Source organism: Gallinula chloropus, assembly GCF_964237585.1.
Source record: "Gallinula chloropus genome assembly, chromosome: 2".
NCBI classification, from domain to species: Eukaryota; Metazoa; Chordata; class Aves; order Gruiformes; family Rallidae; genus Gallinula; species Gallinula chloropus.
This window is the reverse complement of record NC_140086.1, coordinates 107,385,089-107,407,065: the sequence shown is the minus strand read 5'-3', so window position 1 is coordinate 107,407,065 and position 21,977 is coordinate 107,385,089. Positions and strand designations below refer to the sequence as shown.

At 43.4% G+C, this 21,977-nt stretch overlaps 1 protein-coding gene across 2 annotated transcripts in view; it reads right to left on the bottom strand.

Annotated features, from left to right (window-relative positions):
* Positions 1-21,977, bottom strand: part of GLI3 (GLI family zinc finger 3) — a gene marked incomplete at both ends in the record, with an annotated part of 199,930 nt that overhangs the window by 90,884 nt on the left and 87,069 nt on the right. For both annotated transcript variants that reach the window (XM_084279716.1, XM_084279717.1), the window contains one exon: positions 4,008-4,113. In XM_084279716.1, the coding sequence (XP_084135842.1) occupies positions 4,008-4,113 (106 nt within the window). The remainder of the gene's footprint in view (positions 1-4,007; positions 4,114-21,977) is intronic.

Sequence of the window (21,977 nt, the reverse complement as noted above, 5' to 3'; positions counted from 1 at the left end):
CCTCTGCCTTAGGAACATTTTGTTCCTTTTATATTAATAAATTAAACCACTCATCCTGTCTAACTCAGATTTTAAAAAGTTGGGGGAATATAAAGTTATTTACACTTGCACTGTCATAATAATAGTGAAGACACCCTCATTCTTCCACTGTTCACGCTAACAACTCTCACTCCAACAAAGCCAATGTCAACAAAGCCAGTGTCTACAAAGGCATCAGGAAACTGGAAGAGTTAGCCAATAATAAAATTTAGTATTCTGTTCTTGAGGAATAAGAAAAATAACATGCTCAAAGTATTAATCTATGTTCAAATAAACAGCCTCGGCAGCAGCATGATTGTGGATCACTGCACACCAAGCAGAGAAGGCACCGCACTACTGGATGTCCTAGCAAATGTCATGGACGAAAATACGGCTTCGCTTCGGTTTCTCCTTTCATACCTTACTTTATAAATAAATTTTGAAAATTAGAGCTAGACAAAAACAACAACAGAGAAAAACAAAGCAAAAACTGAAATTATTAAAGCCATAGTTTCGGCATGTTTAAATCATGATGTTTAACAAGTAATTTAACACATTAGTTCAACGAAAAGCAGCAAAATTGGACTACAGTTTACTGGAATCCTTTTTAAAACCAAGATCTGTGCCTTGAATTTGAAAAAAGAAAAAAAGAAAAAAAGAAAAGACAAGCTCCAGCTCTGATTACACCGTTCATATGTTGCCGCTAAGGAATAACTTAAGTTTCATATATCCTCCCTTAAGTATAAGCTGAAGATGCACTGTAGAAATTTCAGGATAACTACACAGCCCTAACAAACAGGTTGAGGTAACACAAAGTGACACATTTCAGTACATATTCATAAGGGTTGGGGGTTATTATTGGGCTGTAATTGCAGTTGTTCTAACACCTAATAAGCCATGGCTGGAAAAACAAAGGCAGGTTAATTTGTGATTTCCTCTACTCATTCAGAGGCAAATTAAGTGTCAAACAGCTAATACAGAACATATTTCATTTTATGAGATTTTAATTTAATTCTGCACCATATCATTGATGCCTTAATGTAGGGTGGTTTATCTAAGAGGAAGAGCAATTTATAAACCTCTTTCAATTGAAATCTTTAATGATAGAATACGATAGCATAATTACAGCAATGCCTGCTAGTTCTACTATACATAAGTATCTGTCAAGCAATTCCATCATAAACATAAACCCTTATTTTAGGCATTTATAACTCAAGTTACAAAATTTGGCTCCAGGCTGAAATTTGGGAGAAACCAGTTCTGCCCGTCAGCAATTAAACTACAAGAGTTATACGTGTAAATACATATACATCTTTAGAGCTGCTCTGTCACCTAAAATATGCCTCCGTTTTCTTTTTTTTCTTCACTTGGCCATTGTTTCATTCATGTGTTGTAGGTATCATGCGGACAAGGCCCTCTCCACATTTTTTTCTGCACTTCTATTATACCTAAACTAATTCCACTAAGGCTTGACCAGTTCTGGAACACATTTCTAGGAGCTTGGATAACTGGAATGATGCCAATTTTCCCTCTTTTTTTTTTTTCTCTTTAATTCATATTCCCTGCCCCCCTCACATTTCAGAGTATTATGAAGCTTAAGAGAAAACCACTCATACAATGAAGTCATTGATGAAGCTGTGGGTAAACATTTGTATCTTGACTGGTGTTCCTGTCGTTTTCTCTCAGAATTCTCAAATAACTTCTCAGACCAGGTTCTTTTTCTCTTCCCCCACTCCTGGCCCTAATGGGAGTTAGGACAGCAGTTCAAGTAATGGCTCTAAACAATCCCAAATCTAACATTCCTAAGTGATACTCACACCAGGCCCTGTAAAAAGCCTGCAAGAAAACTGCTGGTTATCTACCTCAGATATACATAAAGAAAATTTCCTGAAAACTGCAACAGACCTTAACATCTACAAAGAAGCTGTTGGAGTCCAACAGTTTGTTGGGGGGGGTTTAAGTTGTTTAATTGCGTATTTACATTTAATCTCACTGCCCACAACGACTCCAAGGGTCCACTACAGCTCATCATTCCAATGGCAACACAAACCTAATAAGTGAAAGAGTCAACAGAACTTAATGGGAAAATAAATGGCTGATACCAAGGAAATCTGAGTTTAAAGCATAGGCTGGTATCAGAGTGCATTTCTAAAGCAGCTGCCTGCAGTCATATCACACCATACTGAGATCTCTTCGTCTCTTAACGAGCCTCTGCAGCACCCGGCTGAATCACCGCCGCACTGCAGGGTACAAAAGGGAGCGAGAGTGGGCCGCACCTTTCCATAGAAGGAGCACTGACTGTGGAGTCAAAAGGGACTACTGCCGAACGCCAAATGAAGCATAAAGCAGCCATTTTCAACATCTTTTGGAGCTCCTACAGAAATCCTGGCTCTTGTAGAAGTGTAGGCTGCTAATCCCAATATCCCACCGTCATCCAAAGGACCAGGCTAGGTCCCATACAGTATGAGATCCTGAGGCCTCCACGAAGGTTCACAGGTGATGCCCAAGTTTTGGACAACAGTCCTCCGCTGATATAGGCTAAAATAGTTCTGGGGCTCCCTATCCCATCCCTCTTGCACTGAAGACAAATGCAAATTCCCCATTAGCTCCAGAAGGAGCAGGATCCTCTCCAAAACATCATCTGGTCAGATTATTCACTGCACTGCAAAATCTAGGATGTCGAGGTAACAACTCAGTCTGAGCCTGCCACCTTCAGCAGGTTTTTAGCAGCAAATTCAGATGTGTATTTGAGTATATTTTATGATGTGGTTGACTGTGGTGTAAATACTGATGCATCAGAGGAACTCTGAGGAATAAATCACAAGTTTCTGTACTCTCTCTTTCTATAAATACCCACTTTTCTTCTAATGCCCAAGACGACTGCAACACAGATTTATTACTTACCTCCAGGCAAATTTGCTCTGAAATTACAATTCAGTAATAGAAGAGTGACCCAAAAAACCTGTTAGTAAAATATTGTGTGTGTACTTGGGCATGTAGTTAGGATTGTTAATATCAATTAATTCTGCTCACAGAGGAGGACTTGTTTTAAAACAACTTCATTTTTCTTCTGCATATATGTAATTACACAGCTGTAACTAATAGCCATAGCAAAGCAATCTGCCATCTAAACAACTAGCATTATTCTTCAAAGTATTACTTGTGCTTTTCTTCTTGTATTTTCTCAGTATGAGGGGTGATTAGTAGATATGATTAAAGGTATATATCAAGCCTTTTAGCAAAGTACCAAGCCCCGCTTTTCAGTTCCATTTTTAATGGTATATAGCAGTTTTCTGGACACAGCTGTTTTATTCTGCAATGCTGGTATCAGTCTCACTATATAGAATAAGATAATATTTATTTCTACAGGATTTCACCACTACCATCCTTTTCTAATGCACGTTATCACTGGTATTCATTTCTTTTATCTTTGTGTAAACCATGTGCTCTATCACATTTGCCATTTTGTTTGGGTGACATTCCCATCAATCAACCGATTGCCTCTGTGTGCATACAACAGGGACTATGAAAATTTACCAAAAATTTCATTATGCTTCATAGCAGTCACTGGGGGGAAAAAAAAAAAGGAGAAAAACCCCCACAAAACCCCTCACAAATCTTTGGCACGAGATGAAATTTTAGCTATGAAGAATCCCAAGCCTAATACTGACAAAATGCATGTTTTGTCTGGCTGTATTTCACAGGGTTCAGCACTTTTTCATTTAGTATTTACAGAATGACAGCACATGGAACAAATGTCAGCAAAACATATAGGTAACACTTGCCAGCCACCTATTCTAACAGGAATTCCTCAGGCACCAGCCCGGGTTTTGCTGCACAAACAGATACCCTTGCTCTCCAAGAGTAAATCTCACTCTCCAGCAGGACTAGTAAAGCACTCCAGGTGCCCGGCTCGAAGCACTGCAAAGGTTTGTATACTTGCCCATTCTTCTAGGCAGTTGAAGCAAGGGGAAATACTGAATACTCACACATGCAGAGGAGGAATGGGAGATGGTTCGTAATGGTAGCGTCCCTCATGATGTCTCGCATCAATTGGTACAGGAGGGTGGAATGCTGGAAAGAGGTGAGGCGGATCTGAAAAAACAAGCAAGGTTCCTGGATCTGAGTATCTCCAACGACTCTTTAAAAACAACATTCATAAAGACGGTGCAAATATTGAAAGGCACATGTCGACACCACTATGGCTTGCGGGTCTCATTCTCCTTCCCTGCTGCAGTCAGTCAGGTCTGCCTGAGAGGAGAGTTTGGCCCACAGTGTTTGCATGAATATGTATTTACTAATTTTAATATTCTCTTTTTATAGCTTAAATCGAAAGGGACATAAAGAAGTCTTTAATAAATAATTATGTGGCCATATGTGAAGTGTCAGATCAAAAGGACCGTCAAGCCTTTCATAAGCATTCCTGGTTTATTTATTTTTTATTAAAACAAGAACAGAAATCATGCCAGGATGAAAAGCCTAAGCAGAGTATACAATAAAGTAGAAACGTATATCCTCAGAGATGTACACACAGTCCTACAACGGAAAGCAAAACTGAATCAGCGTGCCGAGAAATGACTCTCTGGAATAAATCAGACAACGGACTTAAAAGGGAGATGCAATTGGGAAGGGCCGTGCTGGAGATGCTTCACTGCATCACGCTGATGGCCACATCCGGAGCAATGTGCCTGAGGACAAGGGGAATCATTTCATACACTGCTCTTAAAAAGGAAGGGCATTTTCTTTGTCCCCACAGCTGGAGAACCAAGGACCCACAGCTGTGGTATGCTCCCTGCCCCATCTCCAAGGTTTCTGCAGGACAGGGGGGTTTGCAGCTGCCAGGGCTCCAGTTCCCCGCTGATCCCAGAAAGCCTCGACGACAAGGCTGACAAAAGGAGGAATGCGCCTCCACCACCCCTACAGGCTCTGCACAGAGGGGCCAAGTGCAAGCCCGCCCTGCAGTTCCCCACCACCTCTGCAGCAGGATCACCTCCCAGCTTTGGAGGACACGATGTACTTGGACCACAGCTCTCTGCAGTGGCACACCGGTGCAATATGTGAGCCAAAAGGAGGTCACTGCTGGCCATGCTACTCACTGCTACCTCCCAAATGCTCAAAATTCCAACGAGATGCTGAGCATCTCCGGCGGCATGAAACAAACCAGTTGTGCCCAATTATTATCCTTTACCACTTTGGATGAAGTCATGTGTTTATCTGACACCAAAAGCTGGAAAGTACAGACATTAGGTCATGTCATGGATTTACTGAAATGCTTCTAGGAAGAAAAAAACCAACCCTTTAATTATGCACTGGCAGTAAAACTATGCCTATTTTGGTTTTGTCTGCTGAGTCTTGAAGGTATCTTGTCTTTGTATTTCCTGCCTTTCCTATTCAGTAAAATGTAATCCTCCTCTTAGATTATGTTATCTGTGAAAGCAGTTCCCTTACGCCAACTAGAGATGGCTTTAAAAAAACATAAAAATTCTCTCAACGTTTGTCAGAAGTTGGGCTGGTTTATGATTATGTTTTGAAGTGGGGGAAAGAACTAGAGGAACAAAACTTGTGGCCCTCAGGGACTAACCAGAGGAGATGAAGGAGAAGTTGTGTAAATTCTGAGCAAATATTCCCAGTATTTCAGGAAAACCTGGTAACATCTGACACAGCCTGTCCAGTTTCATGGCCTGTTTTTGTGAAACATCACCAGCATGTGATCAGCCACAGCACATTTCTGCCACTTACTGACTCAGGGCTTAAGCACCATAAATGAAAACTAACTGTGAGCCCAAACTTGCAGTAGCTTTAATTCTGGTCCTAATGTACCAACTGGACTGGTCCTCAGCAGGCAATCTGCTACAAATTGTATTCCCAGGGCCGAGCACCCTGTTGGCTTCTGCAGGAGTAAAGGTAGGTGTGGTGGTTTGGCCCTGGCTAGAGGCCAAATGCCCACCAAAGCCACTTGCTCACTCACTCCCATAAGAGAAACAGGCAGAGCCTCTGTAGGTTGGGATAAGTACAGTTTACTACCAAATACCACTGTGAATACAGAACAATAATGGCTAGTTACACTCACACCCAGTGCTAACACAGAGTACCTTACTGACCCGACCATTACAGAGGGCTGCCCAAAGGCAAAGACCAACCAACCCAACATCCCAGCCACACTCCAACTGTCCTAGAGGCAAAACAGCCCCTACCCTTCCCCAACCACCTGCTTTTATAGGGAAGTGGTGTCAGGTGGTATGGAAAACAGCTCCAGCTAACTCAGCTCACCTGGGCTGACTCGGCTCACCTGTGTTGTCTGACTGGGGTGGATAACCCTGGCCTGGCCAGAACCAGGACAGTGGGTCACAGATGACCAGGTACACCCATGAGCACACCATCCAAGCACAGGATGCTTGCTGCCACCTGCTGAAACACATTCCTCACTAGCTGCCAAAGTGGAAAAGGGTGTTTCAGTGCATCTCCCTGCCCACGCGGTTCCCCACTTTGCTAGTGTTTGACTACAGCAGCATAAGCCAAATGGAGGAAGTTTTAAAGCAGATGTCTGGCATTTTGCCATGAAAAAACCACTGCCATTTTTTCAAAGAAGGAAGAAGTCACTCATTTCCTTATAGTGGCACAGGCAAGGTCTTCTATGCCCTATGTATCTCTGAAGAGCAAGTCTGGGGAGCACGGGAGAAACCACAGAGATTTTTGTCACCTTTACTCATGTCAGAGAGGACAGGCTCCACCTGGCCAAGGTTAAGAAATCCCACCCAGGACACTGAGCCTCTTCGCTGTCTCGCCCACCCAAAGCACTTCCCCCTGAAAGGCAGTCCCAGTAGTTACATAGTGAAATACCATTTAACCCTCATGAATGCAATCATCTCCCTTTCCCCATGTGGAAAATGGAAAACAAGTATTAAATGACCCAAAAGGGTACTCCCCTTTGAGGGGTCTCTGCAGCACAGAGCACTAACAAGCTATATTTAATGCATAGGATAAAAATCTCCAAGAACACCTTTTTGAGTCCTCTCACAGTAAGCTTCTTTGTGTATCTTGGTTGCATCTTGTTTGCAGTTTCCATCTGGGAAACAGCCATACTCCATCACGGCACAGGGAGCTGTCTCCATCAGCGCTGCACCAACCAGAGTGGAGCTGCATATCAAAACCCAACGTAATTATCCATCTCACAGTTTATTATTTACACATGAGCAATACAGCTGGTGAACATCATAACTCAAGTGTATGTGCAATAAGTTACTACACTGTGGCCATCTCCTGTTGCAACCCTTAAGAAAAAAAACACATGATGACTTTTCCAAAGTCAGGCTAAAACTGCTGAAGCAGAATAAAGTGCCACTAAACCTGGCTACCTCCTATTTATCATATAATTTCCTGACTGATGGTTCCACAAACCAGCTGCTAAGTGCTGTGTACTCTACTGTCAGCAGACTAACATGCTAAATGGCAGACAGGGAGAATAATGTGCCGAAGTAGTGGAGTCAATTTTACAGAGGGAATTAAGATTCTACTGTGTTTGGGTCAGCCCTCAGCACAGAGGTACGCAGTAAATTCTACGTGCTTGGGGGTCCAAAACGGCTTCACTTTGAAGGCCGTTGAATATTTATACTGAAGAAGTCTTAGATCAAACAGAGATCCGCCAAAGCACCCAACATCCAGGGCTTCGCTTGGAATTCACTTGAAAGTCCATAAAAATGTAAGCAGTTGACATGTATTTATATAGAAATACATAGTAAGAGGTTTGCGAAGCAGTAACTCTGGCTGTATCCAGGTTCCCATTGCTTTTTCATATCCCACCCAGCAACTTTTTCATTAAAGACACCATCAGAATATTATGGGCACATTCTGTCACTATTAACTGTGTTGTAGCTGAGTAAAGAACAAGTGAGAATACTCACAGGCTAGAATTGAATTTGGACCTACACAGCTCTTAGCTGGTTGGGAGAGATGCTCTCTACTTGTCTTAAAAAAACCCAACCAGGGGCCAACTTACTACAAAAGGCAGAACGCCTTCTCTGACCTGTAATGACATTTTCAGGTTTCCCATTCAAAGAGCGAGGAAAAAACTCTTAGCAAGCAGTAACTGCTCCCACCAAAACAAACTGACAAAATCTAACTTCCTTTTCTTCCAGGGAAATTATTACCATTTGCAGCTTCTCAAAAATTCTGGCTGAGCAGCAAACTACCACAGCATATGCCAGGTGATTTTCTTACGGAGATCCAAAGGCAACGGTGAATTCCTAGACCAATCCTTTAACAAACCCTTACATCCTTGCAGAGACTCCCTGATGTAAGAGGGACAGATGCTGCCGGTGTTATTTGGAGTCCTCAGCTCCGTTTCAGCAGAAGTATCTCTGCTTAAATCTTTCAAGAACTCATAAGAACATGCCAAGGCACTGGAAATACACTTAAAACACATTCCTCGTGCATTGCTGAATTTTGTAGCTGTTGCCTTCTGAATTTTCTGCTGCCTACTACTACAAGCTTCCTTTGGATGCTCTCCTGTCTCCTTCATAGCTAACAGGGTCTCCTCAAAACTAAACATGAGAGACACCCATCTAAAATCCTACAAACTTGTCAATTTTAGCACTGTGAGAATTTCTGGAAAATATGTCAATTTATGCTGACTTTTTGTTGTGTAAAACGGGTGCCTTTTTCTTTCTGCTTCAAGACTCTTTTTTGCCTTCTTAAAGAAAGTGAATAGGATCATCTCTCTCAAATTACAATCACTCCCATACAAGAGAAAAAAAAAAAGAACAGACCTACACTTGTTCTCTGAAAGTCAGCAACGTAGAGCTCCTCTGCAGCATCAAGGGAAAGAAACTGGGAGAAACGAAAGGCACAGTGCCTGCTGCTGAGCAGCAAACCTGAAGCCTGATGAGACGCAGCCAGCCAGCAGCGATTCACTGCAAGACTTGGTGGAAAGGCAGACGGTGACAGCTAGCTTGAAGGTGCTGCACAGCACCTTGAGAGAACAGCAGAGAGGTTATGCTGCTCTGAAGCTTGCTGAAGTTAAGGTTAAGCTTTTTGCAGACTCTGTAGTCTCTCGAAGATGCCCTGCTCAGTTAGGGGATCACTGCAGTTGGAAAGTCCAGGTTCGGTGATAAAGCTAGTAGAACACTCTACCCTTAGCTAACCGCCTTGCTCGAGCACCTTGTGATGCCTGCCAAACCCTTGAGGAAGACGGCTGCTGAAATGACAGGCTGCATTTTTCAGCATGTCAAGAAAACATTTGCTGCTGCAGAAAAACGCGTGCATCGGCTTGAACGTGCCCAGCGCGGCCCCCAAGCCTGCACCTGTGACACGAGCTCAGGGCCAAGCAAAGACAGGACTCAGGCCCAACACAGGAAGCCCTCATTCTGCTTTAGCAGATTTGTCCTCAGGACAATCAGCTCACCAAATTATGTATCAGAACCGAGCCAGGTGGAAAACTCTATCCCAGATATAACCTCATTTGAGGTGAATTCTCCTTCCCACTTAAATTCATTAGAGTCTTGATGCTGAACTCGGTGGTACGGAGCTTTCAGACCAGATGTAACACAAAGAGCATCAGGCAAAATATAGCCTCCCCGCTAATGTCTTTTCAATACGCAGAACAGTTTTGAAGAGTTTGCCAACAAATTTCTACACTTCCTTTGGTTCATAAGCTGATCACCAGATGGGAATTTTCTAATATTCAGGTTTGCAGAGTCCCTGAGGGCACCACTGTTTCTTCATGTACATTCACTTCCACTGATCTGAACTTAATGGTATTGCCAGGTTTTATGGCAAGAATTAGGTCCTTTTTTGCCAAGCAAAGATCTTATTTGGGATTTCTGTTTAATTACAGCTTGCATTAGGGCTCAGCAAGAGCACATGTTGTCTTAGGGTTGGTTTTTTTTAAGTCCTCTTTCAAAAGGGGTGAGTTTTGTTCCCAATGTGTGCTTATACAGAGGCTTTAGTCAGGAAGAAAAATGACTGAGCCACAGCCACACGTTAACGCATGCACATAACGTGGTGCGCTTTGAAGAGTCTCCCTACGGCGACTGAGGTCGCTGCTTCAGCGTGGCTGGATGCCATCTGAAGCACTGCTTATTTGCAGACTGATCCACAGATGTGCTGCAGCCAGTTATCTCAGGAGGATTCTGCATATGTGTGTGTGTGTGTCTGTGGGTGCGTGCATGCAGGCACGCCTGTGCTTCCAGTGCGGCAACCCTCGCGGTGACACGGATGGCACTGCTCATTAGCTGAGCCTACAGAGTTTTTAAGTAGGAGGGGGAAAAACAAACAAAAAAACCCCACAAGTGGATAAAGCCAAGAAATGGACAGAGGGCAAGTGAGAGAAAGGATTTTTAATTGGTAAGGCCTTCTCATTTCAGGAACTCTAAATGTAAATTGTAGTAGATGCAGTACTACTGCTACTGCATGCCGTATATGTAACAGTTTCTGTGGAAAATCTCAATTTTCAATCAGATCATGCCTCGTCCATGTGTCTGTGTTTATTAACAATGATCAGACTTCCTTCCTGACCCTCTGCTTGGGCTCGCACAACTTACGCACTGATCTTAGAAATAACAAACCACAGGACTTCCCGCCCAAACCTCACAAACCAGAGCACAGCTCCAGCTCTCTGCCTCTTGTTATGCCTGAAAAATCATTTCTACTTTTGCAAAGCTGAAAATTAAGACTTGAGGGCAACTTTGATCCCTGCCTTCCATTTTAATGCCTTTTAGTTTGTAAACTTCAGCACCTTGGGGGAACATGTTTTACTGTTTTTAGTAGTTCCACAACAATCACTGTGCCAACCACACGAAGGAGGAGCAACTATCGGTGTACTGGAAGAAAAGTGGCTGGAAATGATTTCATCAGCTGGCACTGAGAGGTCTTTAATATGCCAAATTTGCTGCAGGTATTGGCTAAATAAGTGCTGGATTGATTTCAGTTTGAACACTTTATTATTCCTCACGGTCACTGCAGCTCTGCTGTCTGAGGAGCAGGGCTGCCTTCTGGAATACTAACGAAACTCCCTCAAGTCCACTCAACTGCCTCCTGCCATTTGTCCATCCAAAAAAGTAGTACAAGACAGACTTGTAGTGTAATAAATATATTGCATGTACGAAACACCTTGGCTTCAAGATTCTCAAATTCTTTAAGAATGTAATTTGTGGTTCATCACAGACCAGTGACTTAGGAATCACTGTATCCATTGGGATGGACCCACCGAGGGAGTGAAGGAGGGACTCTGTGCTGCCCTGATCATGTAGCCGGGAACCCAGTGAGCAGGCTGGACACAGCACAGCCACCACAGAGTTCCCCCCAGGACACAAACTTTCAGAGGAGGAAAGCCAAGGCACCCCAGCAGTACAGCTTCCCTAAGAACAAAGCGAAAGTCGTTGGGAATACTCCAGGAATATCCCACCCCAGCAGCTTCTTCCACCCAAGTATCACTGACTGCTTCATTTTATAAGCAACCTTAGAAAGCCCTCACAAACGGGAGCAACAGTTGCATATAGCTGGCACCTGTACATTTACCCACGCTTTCAGGAAAAGACAATGACAATGAGACATCTTGGCGTCATCACCACATTCCACTCGGAGGGAAAATAGTTTCACCCAACCAGCACAGCTGGCTCTCAGTACGGCGCAGCTCATCTTTTTCACAACCTCTGGATCCCACGCAGCATTGCTTAACAAACTTAATAACGTGGTCTCCACAAGAAAATGATGAATTGTCCTCTGCCAGGAAGCTGACAAAAGAAATCCCTCCCTCTGCTACCTCCAGTGGACTCTCTGCAGCAAAATAAAAAGTAATTCAGCTTCTGTCTTGCAACACGCTTGCTGGTTTGCTGTTGCTCCCCCCAACTTCTCGTGCCACTACAGCTCAGTGCATCCTCCAACACAACACTTAAAAAACCACCCCCAGGAATTACAGTAAAAAACACAAATAACTCTCAACAACCTGACAAGTGTTTTTGCCCAGCTGTTCTGGAATGCTTCCCACCTTCTGACTACACGTGTGTATGAAGAATCACATCCTCAGCGTCTCCTCCTCTACGAGCTGGAAGAAACTGGGTGCATAACCACACTACATAAACAAATAATTTGCACCTATGTACATGTGCATACCCAGTTCTGTAACACACAGAAAATTCCAGTGGTTGAAGGTGAGCTACAAAGTAGAAACTAGGGAAATTAAAAGATTATAAAAGAAATAAATCCTGATCCGCACCGGGGAGAACGAAAGGAGGCATCTCACAGCAAGGCTTTCAACTCCGAACTGCTGCTAGGCTTAATGTGGGCTTCCTGACTAGTGGGAACAAGGAGCTGCCACACATCAGCTTGGTTATTCCCTATGGCTCAACACAGCTCCAGAAAAACATTCAAAAACCCTGCTATCAGCTGCACCCATTAACCCAGCAATGACAAGTACCCATACGATGCAAAGGCCAATGTGGCCAAGGTGAGCTAAGAAAGCTAGAAACTAGGAAAAAAATCTAGAAACATCCTTGTATTGCTGATGGTTTGATGTGGGAATAAAAAATGACAAGTCAGGTAATTCAACAAGCTCTGGTGACATTCTTGGAAGTTCATAAAGCAGCAGCGTGAGCCAGTCTGCAAATGTTATTTGTTTAAATGATGCTTTAGAGACTTGTGTGCTCTTCTGTGTTACCAGAATCACATTTCTAAGCTATTTGAAACACCAAACCTCAAACAGTTGGGTGTCAGTATAGCACGATGAAAATCACTGTAGCTAAACAGATTTCCAGCAGCTGAAGGTCTGGACCACAGGGTGAAAGACTTGGAAATAGTTTATACTTAGCAGCTTTGATGAGTAATTTATGGCATGATAGGAATTAGAGAGGGAAAAGTATAATTAGATCAATTATGTCTATTTTTAGATATTAAACCAGTTCAGATTCTATGGGATGCACAATCAGATGAACACTTGGAGAGATTTCTTTTTCCCTGCTGTTCAACCTGATTTTTAAAAATTTAATCCAAATATTCGTAATTATTTAGCTATCTGTACCATCCTTAGCAATTACTCTCCTTCTGTGGTGTTTACACTCTTCAGGCTCTTGCAGATGAGCAGATAGTTATCACATGTGCTGTCAGGCCACTCGATAATATGCATTTATTGCATCCTTTGTCCATATTCTAAATTAATCACAGCCATTTGTTTTTGCTCCCTGGGTTTATTCCAGCTTGGGAATAGTTGCCACCCCTCCACTCCTGGGCATCAGGTTTTCATGTTGGCTGTTGACATGACACTGTTTAGGATGAGGCAGCCTTAGAAATTTAGTTAAAAAAATAACTGTCCAGGAGGAGTATGTGTTTCTTATACACAATCTCAAATACCATTACCTTTCATTTGCCCACCAGGAGACTGCTTTTGTCATGTGGTAGTGACCTAACTTACCATTTCTAGAGGACTGTTGGTGAAACGGGCATTGCTCAAGTCAATTAAAAGTGACATTTCTTCTTGACACTTCTCGAAACTTTACTTGAAACGGGTTTCTTCCTCTTACTCTCTTGCCCTCTCTCAGCTTCATAGAGAGCATCTCCCCTATATTTCATTTTTATGCTGGCTACTTTTTGTTTCCTATCATTACTGAAGATGGAAAGTACAGCAAATTTCCTTGATTTGCCATATTGACACTTATCCTAAGTGCTCGTTCAGCCTATTTTTGAGAATGTCATATTGTCGATATTCCAGTCAATCTGAGTTAGTTTTTTCAAGCCAAGCTTTGAGGCAAATAATTTTTAACAAAAAGGGCCATGGTCAAATTATGTCACTTCCCTGTACCTCTGTCTGGTCATTTTAACACGGAGATAAACCTTTTCTGAAGCACTCTGACCGTCTTGAGTGAAAAGTCCCAGTGAAGAGCTAAAATAACAGTATTTTAGCCACCACCTATTATCTCTTTAATTCCTTGAAAAGAGCGGTTTGATTGCCTTAAACTGCTCATTCTTTATGATCCTCTCTTGGGTTTTGCTCATGATCTTTGTTTTTCTTTACAGACAACTCCTTCATTTCCTATTACTCAGAGGATAAGAGTATCAGCTTTAGAAGTAACCATGCTTTTTGCTGGATCTTTAGGATTATTAAGATCTCCCCATTTCTTCTTTCCCACCAAAGCGCTTTTTCCTCTACAGCATCCGGGAAGCTCATCACAAAGTCATATGAACACCTTCACCTTCCTCCCCTCTGCCAACACAAGGGCAGGATCCGGCCTACACTGCTCTCGGAACCTGCTTACCAAAGGTGGCCAAGCTTCTACATCACCCACTTCCAGCCAGCACCACTGCTGAGATGCGGGATGAAGGGCACATATATCTGAGTGTCAAAACACAAATTAGCAGAGCTGGCAACCACAGCAAAATTAACGCTCGTGGTCTTTACGCCCCGTGAAAAAAGCCCTGAGAAAAACCAGATGCTGCACCTGGCTGCATCAAGCTGCCTCACTGCTAGGACTTGAGTGTCATGGACTGCGTGGGTTGGTCCAGCCTTACCGGGGGGGGGGGGGGGGGGAAGAACATTCCGGTTAATGAGAGAAAAGGAAAACTGGAAGAATGGAGACATGAACAGGCGGAAGCATACAAATAACAGTAGCAGGCAAAGCAGTCCATGGCATTAGCAAAGATTTTTCTGTGTAGTAACAGCACAAAAGCAAACTCTTCAGGGCAGTTTCCATCTTTACATCACCTGCCCACAGCACTTACTGCAGTAGGGCCCCAGCCTCTGACTGAGCTTTCTGTCACTGCCATAGCTGATTACAACAGCATTGCTTCCTCCAGCCTCCAGTCCAGGTGGACCAGAGGAAAAGTTCTGTTACCTCCCTATGTACCGCCATGATCTTCAGATTGGAGATTAAGGGACAAGAAGGCAGAAAATGTACAATTAGGTGGAGGACAACCCCGCAAATATGAGAGAAGTGGGAAAGGACCATTCTTCTGCACCCAAGCTGGATAAGGGAACACTAAAGAGGAGGCCACTGTTTTTCATTATTCTCTTTATACCCTAGAGGAGAAGCCCAGGATGTTAAAAGAGACAAGAGGAGCTAGAAGAGGGCAATGATGGCAAAATGAGAATGAGGAGCATAGATCGACATTCCCTGCCACCCAGCCAACTGCCACAGGAGGCTACAGACACTGAAAGCTGAAATGGCTTCAAGGAGAAAGTCACAGAAGAGAAATGGAGTAAGGGTCCAAATATGTAGAAACCACTTATGGACCAAGAAATTCCTGGGTGCAATTTTTTGAAAGCTGGAGGTGAAAGGAGAGGAGAATCACCTACCATGTTGTTACATCAACTCCTGGGCACCTGCTTTTGGTGATTCCTTGGAAAGGATACTAAGCTAGACAGGCCTGTGGTGTGGGCCCCTCATGCTCTGTGCACTCCTGGCATGTTCCCCAAGGCCATGACGGCTGCAAACGCCTTCCCCTGATGCTCCACCAGCAGATCACCAAGAGCAGCTCCCAAGCTGCAAGACCTCAGCCCATACAACTCTGCAGCACGAGCAGGAAGACTTCTCGAGTCACTAAGATCCCATCTTTCACTTGTACATTTGCACAGCATGATGCACAAACGAGGGCTTTGGTCTACAGCTAATGTCAAGCACATGGTGGTTAATAAAAATAACTTGAGATGTCTGTGCCTTGCCCACTGAGGTGCAATCCTCCCTTCTGCATTTCTGTGTGGAGTTCAGATGCAATCTGACTACAGGAAAACTGGAGACTTCGGAGGGGACTTCATTTACCCCCCTGGCAGCAGAAGAGGGGCAGCTCTCCTCAGTCCCACCCTCTGACAATCTTGGAACTTTTCCAACACATTAAGCGCCCATTTCCCGCCAGTGAAGTGTTTGATGCTCTACTAAATGCAGTGGCACTCGGAGAGGTATAGTAACCCTCCATATGGAAAAGCCATTTGACACAAAGGTTGGAGGTCAAAAGTTTACATGTTCATGACAGAGAGGACAGCAGTCCTTTTCTGGTCAATAACATCAAAGGATTTGCCAGCTCTTAATGCTACTATTGTCACTTGTTTGGATCCTATTGAAATTCTAGCATATTTATTGCACTCCAGGAGCATAAAGACTTTTTGTTTGTTTTAATCTCTATGCTGAACCCAAGGAGTCTGAAACCTTGTGGGTCCCCTTGCTCCAGAGGAGAATGCTTAGGGAAACAATGCCAGAGGATGCGGCATTGTAGTCCCAACCAAGTTGGCGCTTTCTTCCCCACCAAAAAATATAAATGATGGATGGAAACATATGGTCTGTATTGGACAGGGCTGGAAATTTCTGCTCCTGAGCTCCCACATGACCGTTTTGAATTGTTTTGTGCTGTGGCAGGGGGTGAAAAGCGCTCCCCACCATCAAGATCTCCCTTTTGCCAGTCATTGTTGAGAAACGTTGTGCTGCAGCCGACGAATGCTCCCACAAGGCACAACTGTGGCAGCGCTGGGAACAGCAGTGAGGTTCTCCGAGATGAACTGCAGTGCCATAACCACAAAGAGCATCACTTCTCCCAGCCATCCTTCGCTCTCTGAACTTGTGCTTGCGGTTAGGCAGAAACTTATTACCAGAGCTCTGCATTGCATGTTCCAAGCATTGTATCAGCCATCGATACCTCGTGCCTTGCCAGGAGCAGGATCCAAGTTCATTTGTTACTACCTTCCTCAGATTCCTGTTCCCCTCTCCACAATGAGGATTAGCAGTTTAAGTTATGTTGCTGACCTCCATCTGGCTAGGCAGAAACAGATGTCTGCGCACTCGGGCACGATCTTATTTCAAAGTGGGGACTCTGGATTACTAATGACGTTACAAAGGCAAGAGCATATGTTGGCTCTCAACAGTCCATTGTCTAATTGGGATGGTTTTAATCAAATATGAATGTACCCAAGTTTTCGCAGCTAATGAATAAATCCCCTTTTTAAATAAGGGCAGTAATTTTGAGCATCCTGAGGAATGCCTAAGCAAGCAGCAGCCATCACGGAAGGCCCGCAAGAGGCTTGCAGCGACATCCATCCGACACAGCCCAGTTCGTTGTTTAAACGGCTCCTAACTACCCTTCCCAGAGGTAAGCTGCAGCCAAATTGTTTTCCCTTGCTCCACAAACCAGATACGCACGGCTTATTTGAACAGCCCGAGAGTTTACTTTAGTCTCTGTTTAAATACCTTCTACCACATATTTCAAACAAACAGTTCACTTCATTAGAAAGGCAAACAGCGTAGCCGCAGAATACGAGCACTTGAGGAGAACCACGCCGGGCAGAGAAATCCTCTGCCCCTGTGTAAACACTGCCTTCCCCGCAGCTCCAGGCAGCATCCGCCTGCAACGCCACTTCAAAAGCCTTTTCATAAATACTTCACACGTCTGTTTGTAAGTAAATGATAACTCTGAAGAGATTATCTGCAGGGCTGAGAGCCCCGATGACTATCACCACCGCGGCACGGCGAAGAAAGAAAAACCCAAAACCTTCGCTGCCAGCCCTGGGTGAGTTATGAAACTCTAATAAACTCAGTGGCAAGCCAGGAACATCAGCTAAACCTGTTAAACTGGAAAAGCAGTGCTGCTTTGGTAGCCTGCTTTGGCATATCTGGCTCCACAAAGGGAACAAGTTTTACCCTTAGCAATGGAAAGGTTACTTGGCCTCTGTCGTTATTAAAACAAGTCGTTAAATTGCCACATGGCAGAGAGTCGTACAAAGCAGCAAGAGAGCTGTGTAGCTGTAGCAAATCGCCAGATAAAGCACTGAGCTATTTCTTTCTGGGCAAAATGCACATGGTGCTTTGAATGCCTTGAGAGCGCGCAGCATACTCTGGAATCTAAGAAACAAGTATGAAAGAAGGAGATAGAAAAAAAAAGAAAACAGAGAGAAGGAGAGGCGATGGAAGGCAGACAGTGCTGGGAAGCTCCTGTCCCCTGCCCTCCCCATCATGTGCCCACACAGCTGACTCCTGGGGACACCTTCAAGACAGCCAGGCAGCTCAGAAAGAGTTTGCCACTTTGTGCCAACTGAAAAGGTTTAATGAAAACACTAGCATTTGCATGTTGGAAGGAGAGGACACGAGATGGCTCATTAGAAGAAAGGGCATTCTCACCATGTCCATCACTACTATCACCATCGGAGCCACCACAGAGCTACTGGTACAGCATCTCTTGGCATCATTCATAAAGCACAGACCCATGGTACACCCAAAACTTTAGCATAACCTTCAAAAATAAATTTGCAAGTTTTTTCTACACTCTTAAATCCATTCTCTCTGGCAAAAAAAACCAAAAAAAAATCTAAAAATCCTTCATAAGGATAAAAATCCTCTGCATAAGCAGAGACTGAGTGCACCTGGCTGTAGGGTGAGGGTTCACAAGCTGTGAGTGAGCATAGGGACGTGATTCCAGCTATCACATAAAGAGGGGAGGAACAGATAACATTGTTATTAGGGGTAGTCAAGTATGGACATGAAGCTTAGGACATGTCAGCAACCATTTCTTTACCTTACAGCAACTCAAAACACAATTTTCAGTTATTTTCATTCTTAGGATGAAACTTAGTCAATGCCTGTTTTGTCATTAATTTAAATGGAGTCAGCATAGCCAGCTTTTGTGATTTCATCAGGAGTCTTATTTTTCTTTTCAGGGTTTTGGCTTGGTGGGTTTTTTTTGGCGGGTGGAGGTGTTTGGTTTATTAAGCACCACTCTTTTCAGTCATGTCACTAAGAACCTAAACTAAAAACCTCACACGCGTGTTTCCAACTGTTAATGGTTGCAGAGAAAAGCTGGTAAATGAGAAAACTCCAGGTTTCATAACCTGTGAGCAATCAAAAAGAACCAACAACACCATGCATGAGCAGGTAGGTAGGAAAGGTAGGAACAGGATCTTTCAATAGGTAGGTAAGTGTTTCCAGAGTGTTGTATTTTGAACACCTAGCTGCTCAGGGGATGGCAAGACAGTACATCTGTGTTACAAGTGGTATTGGTTAGAAATCTCTGGGCTTTAACTGTGATCACCTTTAAATTTTTTTGCACAGGTTTTGGCCCATAGCAGAATTACACATCACATGTAAATGATTTTTTATTTGACTACATAGATGTTTCCTGTACAAAGGGCATTTTGTTGTCCTCTCTATTAAGAGTTGAGGATTTGTCTACATTCCGCTTTAAGACTATAATCTGGGTTTATGAGGATTGCTTACTTAAAAGATGTGAGGTAGATCCTTTCTGAGCATTTTAGCAGAAAGACTGAATTTAGGTTTAAAGTGGAAATAAAAAACGTTAAGTTTCAGCACGAACTAGAGAAAATAACAGTCTTATCCAGTTCTTTGAGGGGCTACGATAATGCAAGCAATACATTTACTATTATTATTACAACTGATAACACAAGCTGAGCTAATGGAACTAAAATATCTTCTAAACCAGTTCTTAGAGAGCTGATAATATTAACATTTAGATGCCAGAAGTTGGGGATTTCCCAGCGTACCAAACTGGTTGACTTACTGATACTAAAAATGGGGATCCAAACCCTGCTGCTCTTGGGGGTTATGTACAAACAAGATGATTTTTTTCAAGCAAGTCTGATCCATTCAGTAGGGTAAAAAAAAAAAAAAAGCCAAACAATTTCTTTCAAGATGTCTATGGCCTGAGGCTTTTCTAATACAAAAAGGGGAAAAACAATTTATTTTTCATTATGCCATTCCCCAATCTTCAACTTGAAACAGACCACTTCGGGAGAAGTTTTTTTACAACATTCCAATGACTCCTCTGCTGCAGTGTTTTGTTCTCTGGCACACTCAGCTACTAGCTGAAATTTGCTTGGCCTTTCTCCTTAAAGCATCTTTGGTAGCAATAACTGTAAATTATACAAGCCTTAACAGACAACAACATTGCCTTTTCCTTCACCGCACACATCCATTTCATATATTATTAATAGCAAAATAAGACTAGTTTGCATGTGCAAGTCCCAGCTCTACCTTCTACTTGATGACTTGAAACAAGGAGGAGATGCACCAGCCTGCCCTGGTATTTAAGACACCTCTTAAATTTTGTTTCTCAGAGTAATAGCACTTGGCTTCTGCAAGAAGTTATGCTGACCCAAACAGCACATGGTTTTGTTGAGTTAGTGGGCCAAAGTGCCAGAGTTTAGATTAACTCTATCTCAGGCACCAGCAAATGGACAAGCTCTGTGGAAGAGTCAGTTCCGAGATACGGAAATAAAACATCCCCTGACCCACAATGACAGAGAAGAGCACTAGGAACACAGGGAAAGCATCATCTCCTCCTTCTCTACAAGTGTTATTTCGGCTCCTTTCTTTACTTGAGCAGTCTGCAATTAGTTTCGTTTCATCTGCTCATACTGCAGCAATAAAAACCTCAAATGAGCTAAAGAGAACAACTCATGTAAGCATCTTATGAATGTACTTTAAAGAGTGAAAAACATAACAAGCATTCACTGAAGAAATCCAGGTCTCTCTAAGCTCCATGAGAGATCACCATGGCTTGTCTTTTCCAAGTGTTTAACTTGGGGCGACATCTCATTGGAAAAAATGACCTCTCACTCGATGCCCAAGCCCAGGGTCATCCTCAAGAGACTCTCAATCATGCTTGAGTTCAGCAGCCTTCTTGATAGAGGAATGTGAACAAATGGCATCAACAATAGCCTCTGCTCCTAGATTCCTCTTGGTGACATATTCTCATTAGTCAAAATGCGATGACAGCACTTCACTGATGTTTACAATAATGGTGGCACAAGCTGCCTTCAGTGCAGATGAAGAGCAAATACAAGGGGTTTGTCCCTTTCTCATGTGCAAACATGATCAAGGCTATAGAGCAGTAACATATATTTAGCATTTCTTTCAGTTCGCTGAAATGTATCTCCAGAACTTACTAAGCAGTCCCAAAAATGGTTAACAGAGGAAGGAGCTGGTAAGCTGCCTTTTTTAGGCCTACAGATTCATTAGCACATTATGGACAGATCTTGGGGGGAACCAATCACTAACAACAAACCCTAAACCGGGGTGCAATGAATGATCATATGATAAGGCATGGTAGAAGCTGAAACCAACAGAAGATGTTCCAAAAGGACTAGCAAATACAACCTTGTCTTCCACACACAAGGCCTGGCTGTTCTGGATGAAATCTAAAAGAGCTACTTCCCAAAGCACGTGGCTATAAGCTCCATTCCAGGCAGATGTGGCCATGTAAATCCTCAGGACAAGAGGTACATGCCTTTTCTCTTCTCCCACCTGAAAACTTTTGGGAAGGTCAAAGTGAAGCAGCAACAACCAGGAATCATCTCTCAAAGTGTTGAGAGTCAACACTTAATCACTAGGCAGGCAACTCGGGGAGTGCTGACCCATCATGCCAGGAACATGCAGGGACTTCTTGGCCAGGTAGAAAAGGCAGTTTTCAAGATTAAAAGCTCCATTTGGCCGCCCTTGCTTCTGGCATTCATTCCTATTTGTATCTGATTACAGATTTGGCATAGAATTTGGGTTTTGAAAAAAAAATTCAAGGGAAGAATCTCCTTTTCTGATACAGGCTTAGAGAGAAAACAAGAATGCACCCTCTTCTCCCCCCTCCCGAGCAATACATAATGGGGTGGGGGTCAGGGGAGGCACCAAGCCCTCTGTAAGTAATCCCCAATTAAGTTCATTCTTAACTGAAGCACTTGGCTCACAGGCGGATGGTGTTTCTACCGCACACGTGAGCCCAGCTGAGAGAAATCCCTGGCTCAAAGCTGTGTGCCTTGAGCAAAGGGAAACTCCTTGTTTCTAGCACTGAGCTGGTGGGCAAGGAGGAGTGTGAAGACCATGCTGAATAAAGACATGCGTAACTTCTGATTTGCACTGATGTCCAGCTGTACGCACGGTAAGATATAAAACTGATGGAGAATCCAGTTCACTCACCTCACACAAATCCAGTAAATCACACAACAGACTCTGAACTAAACAACTTTTGGGGAGCCTGATAGAGGCCAG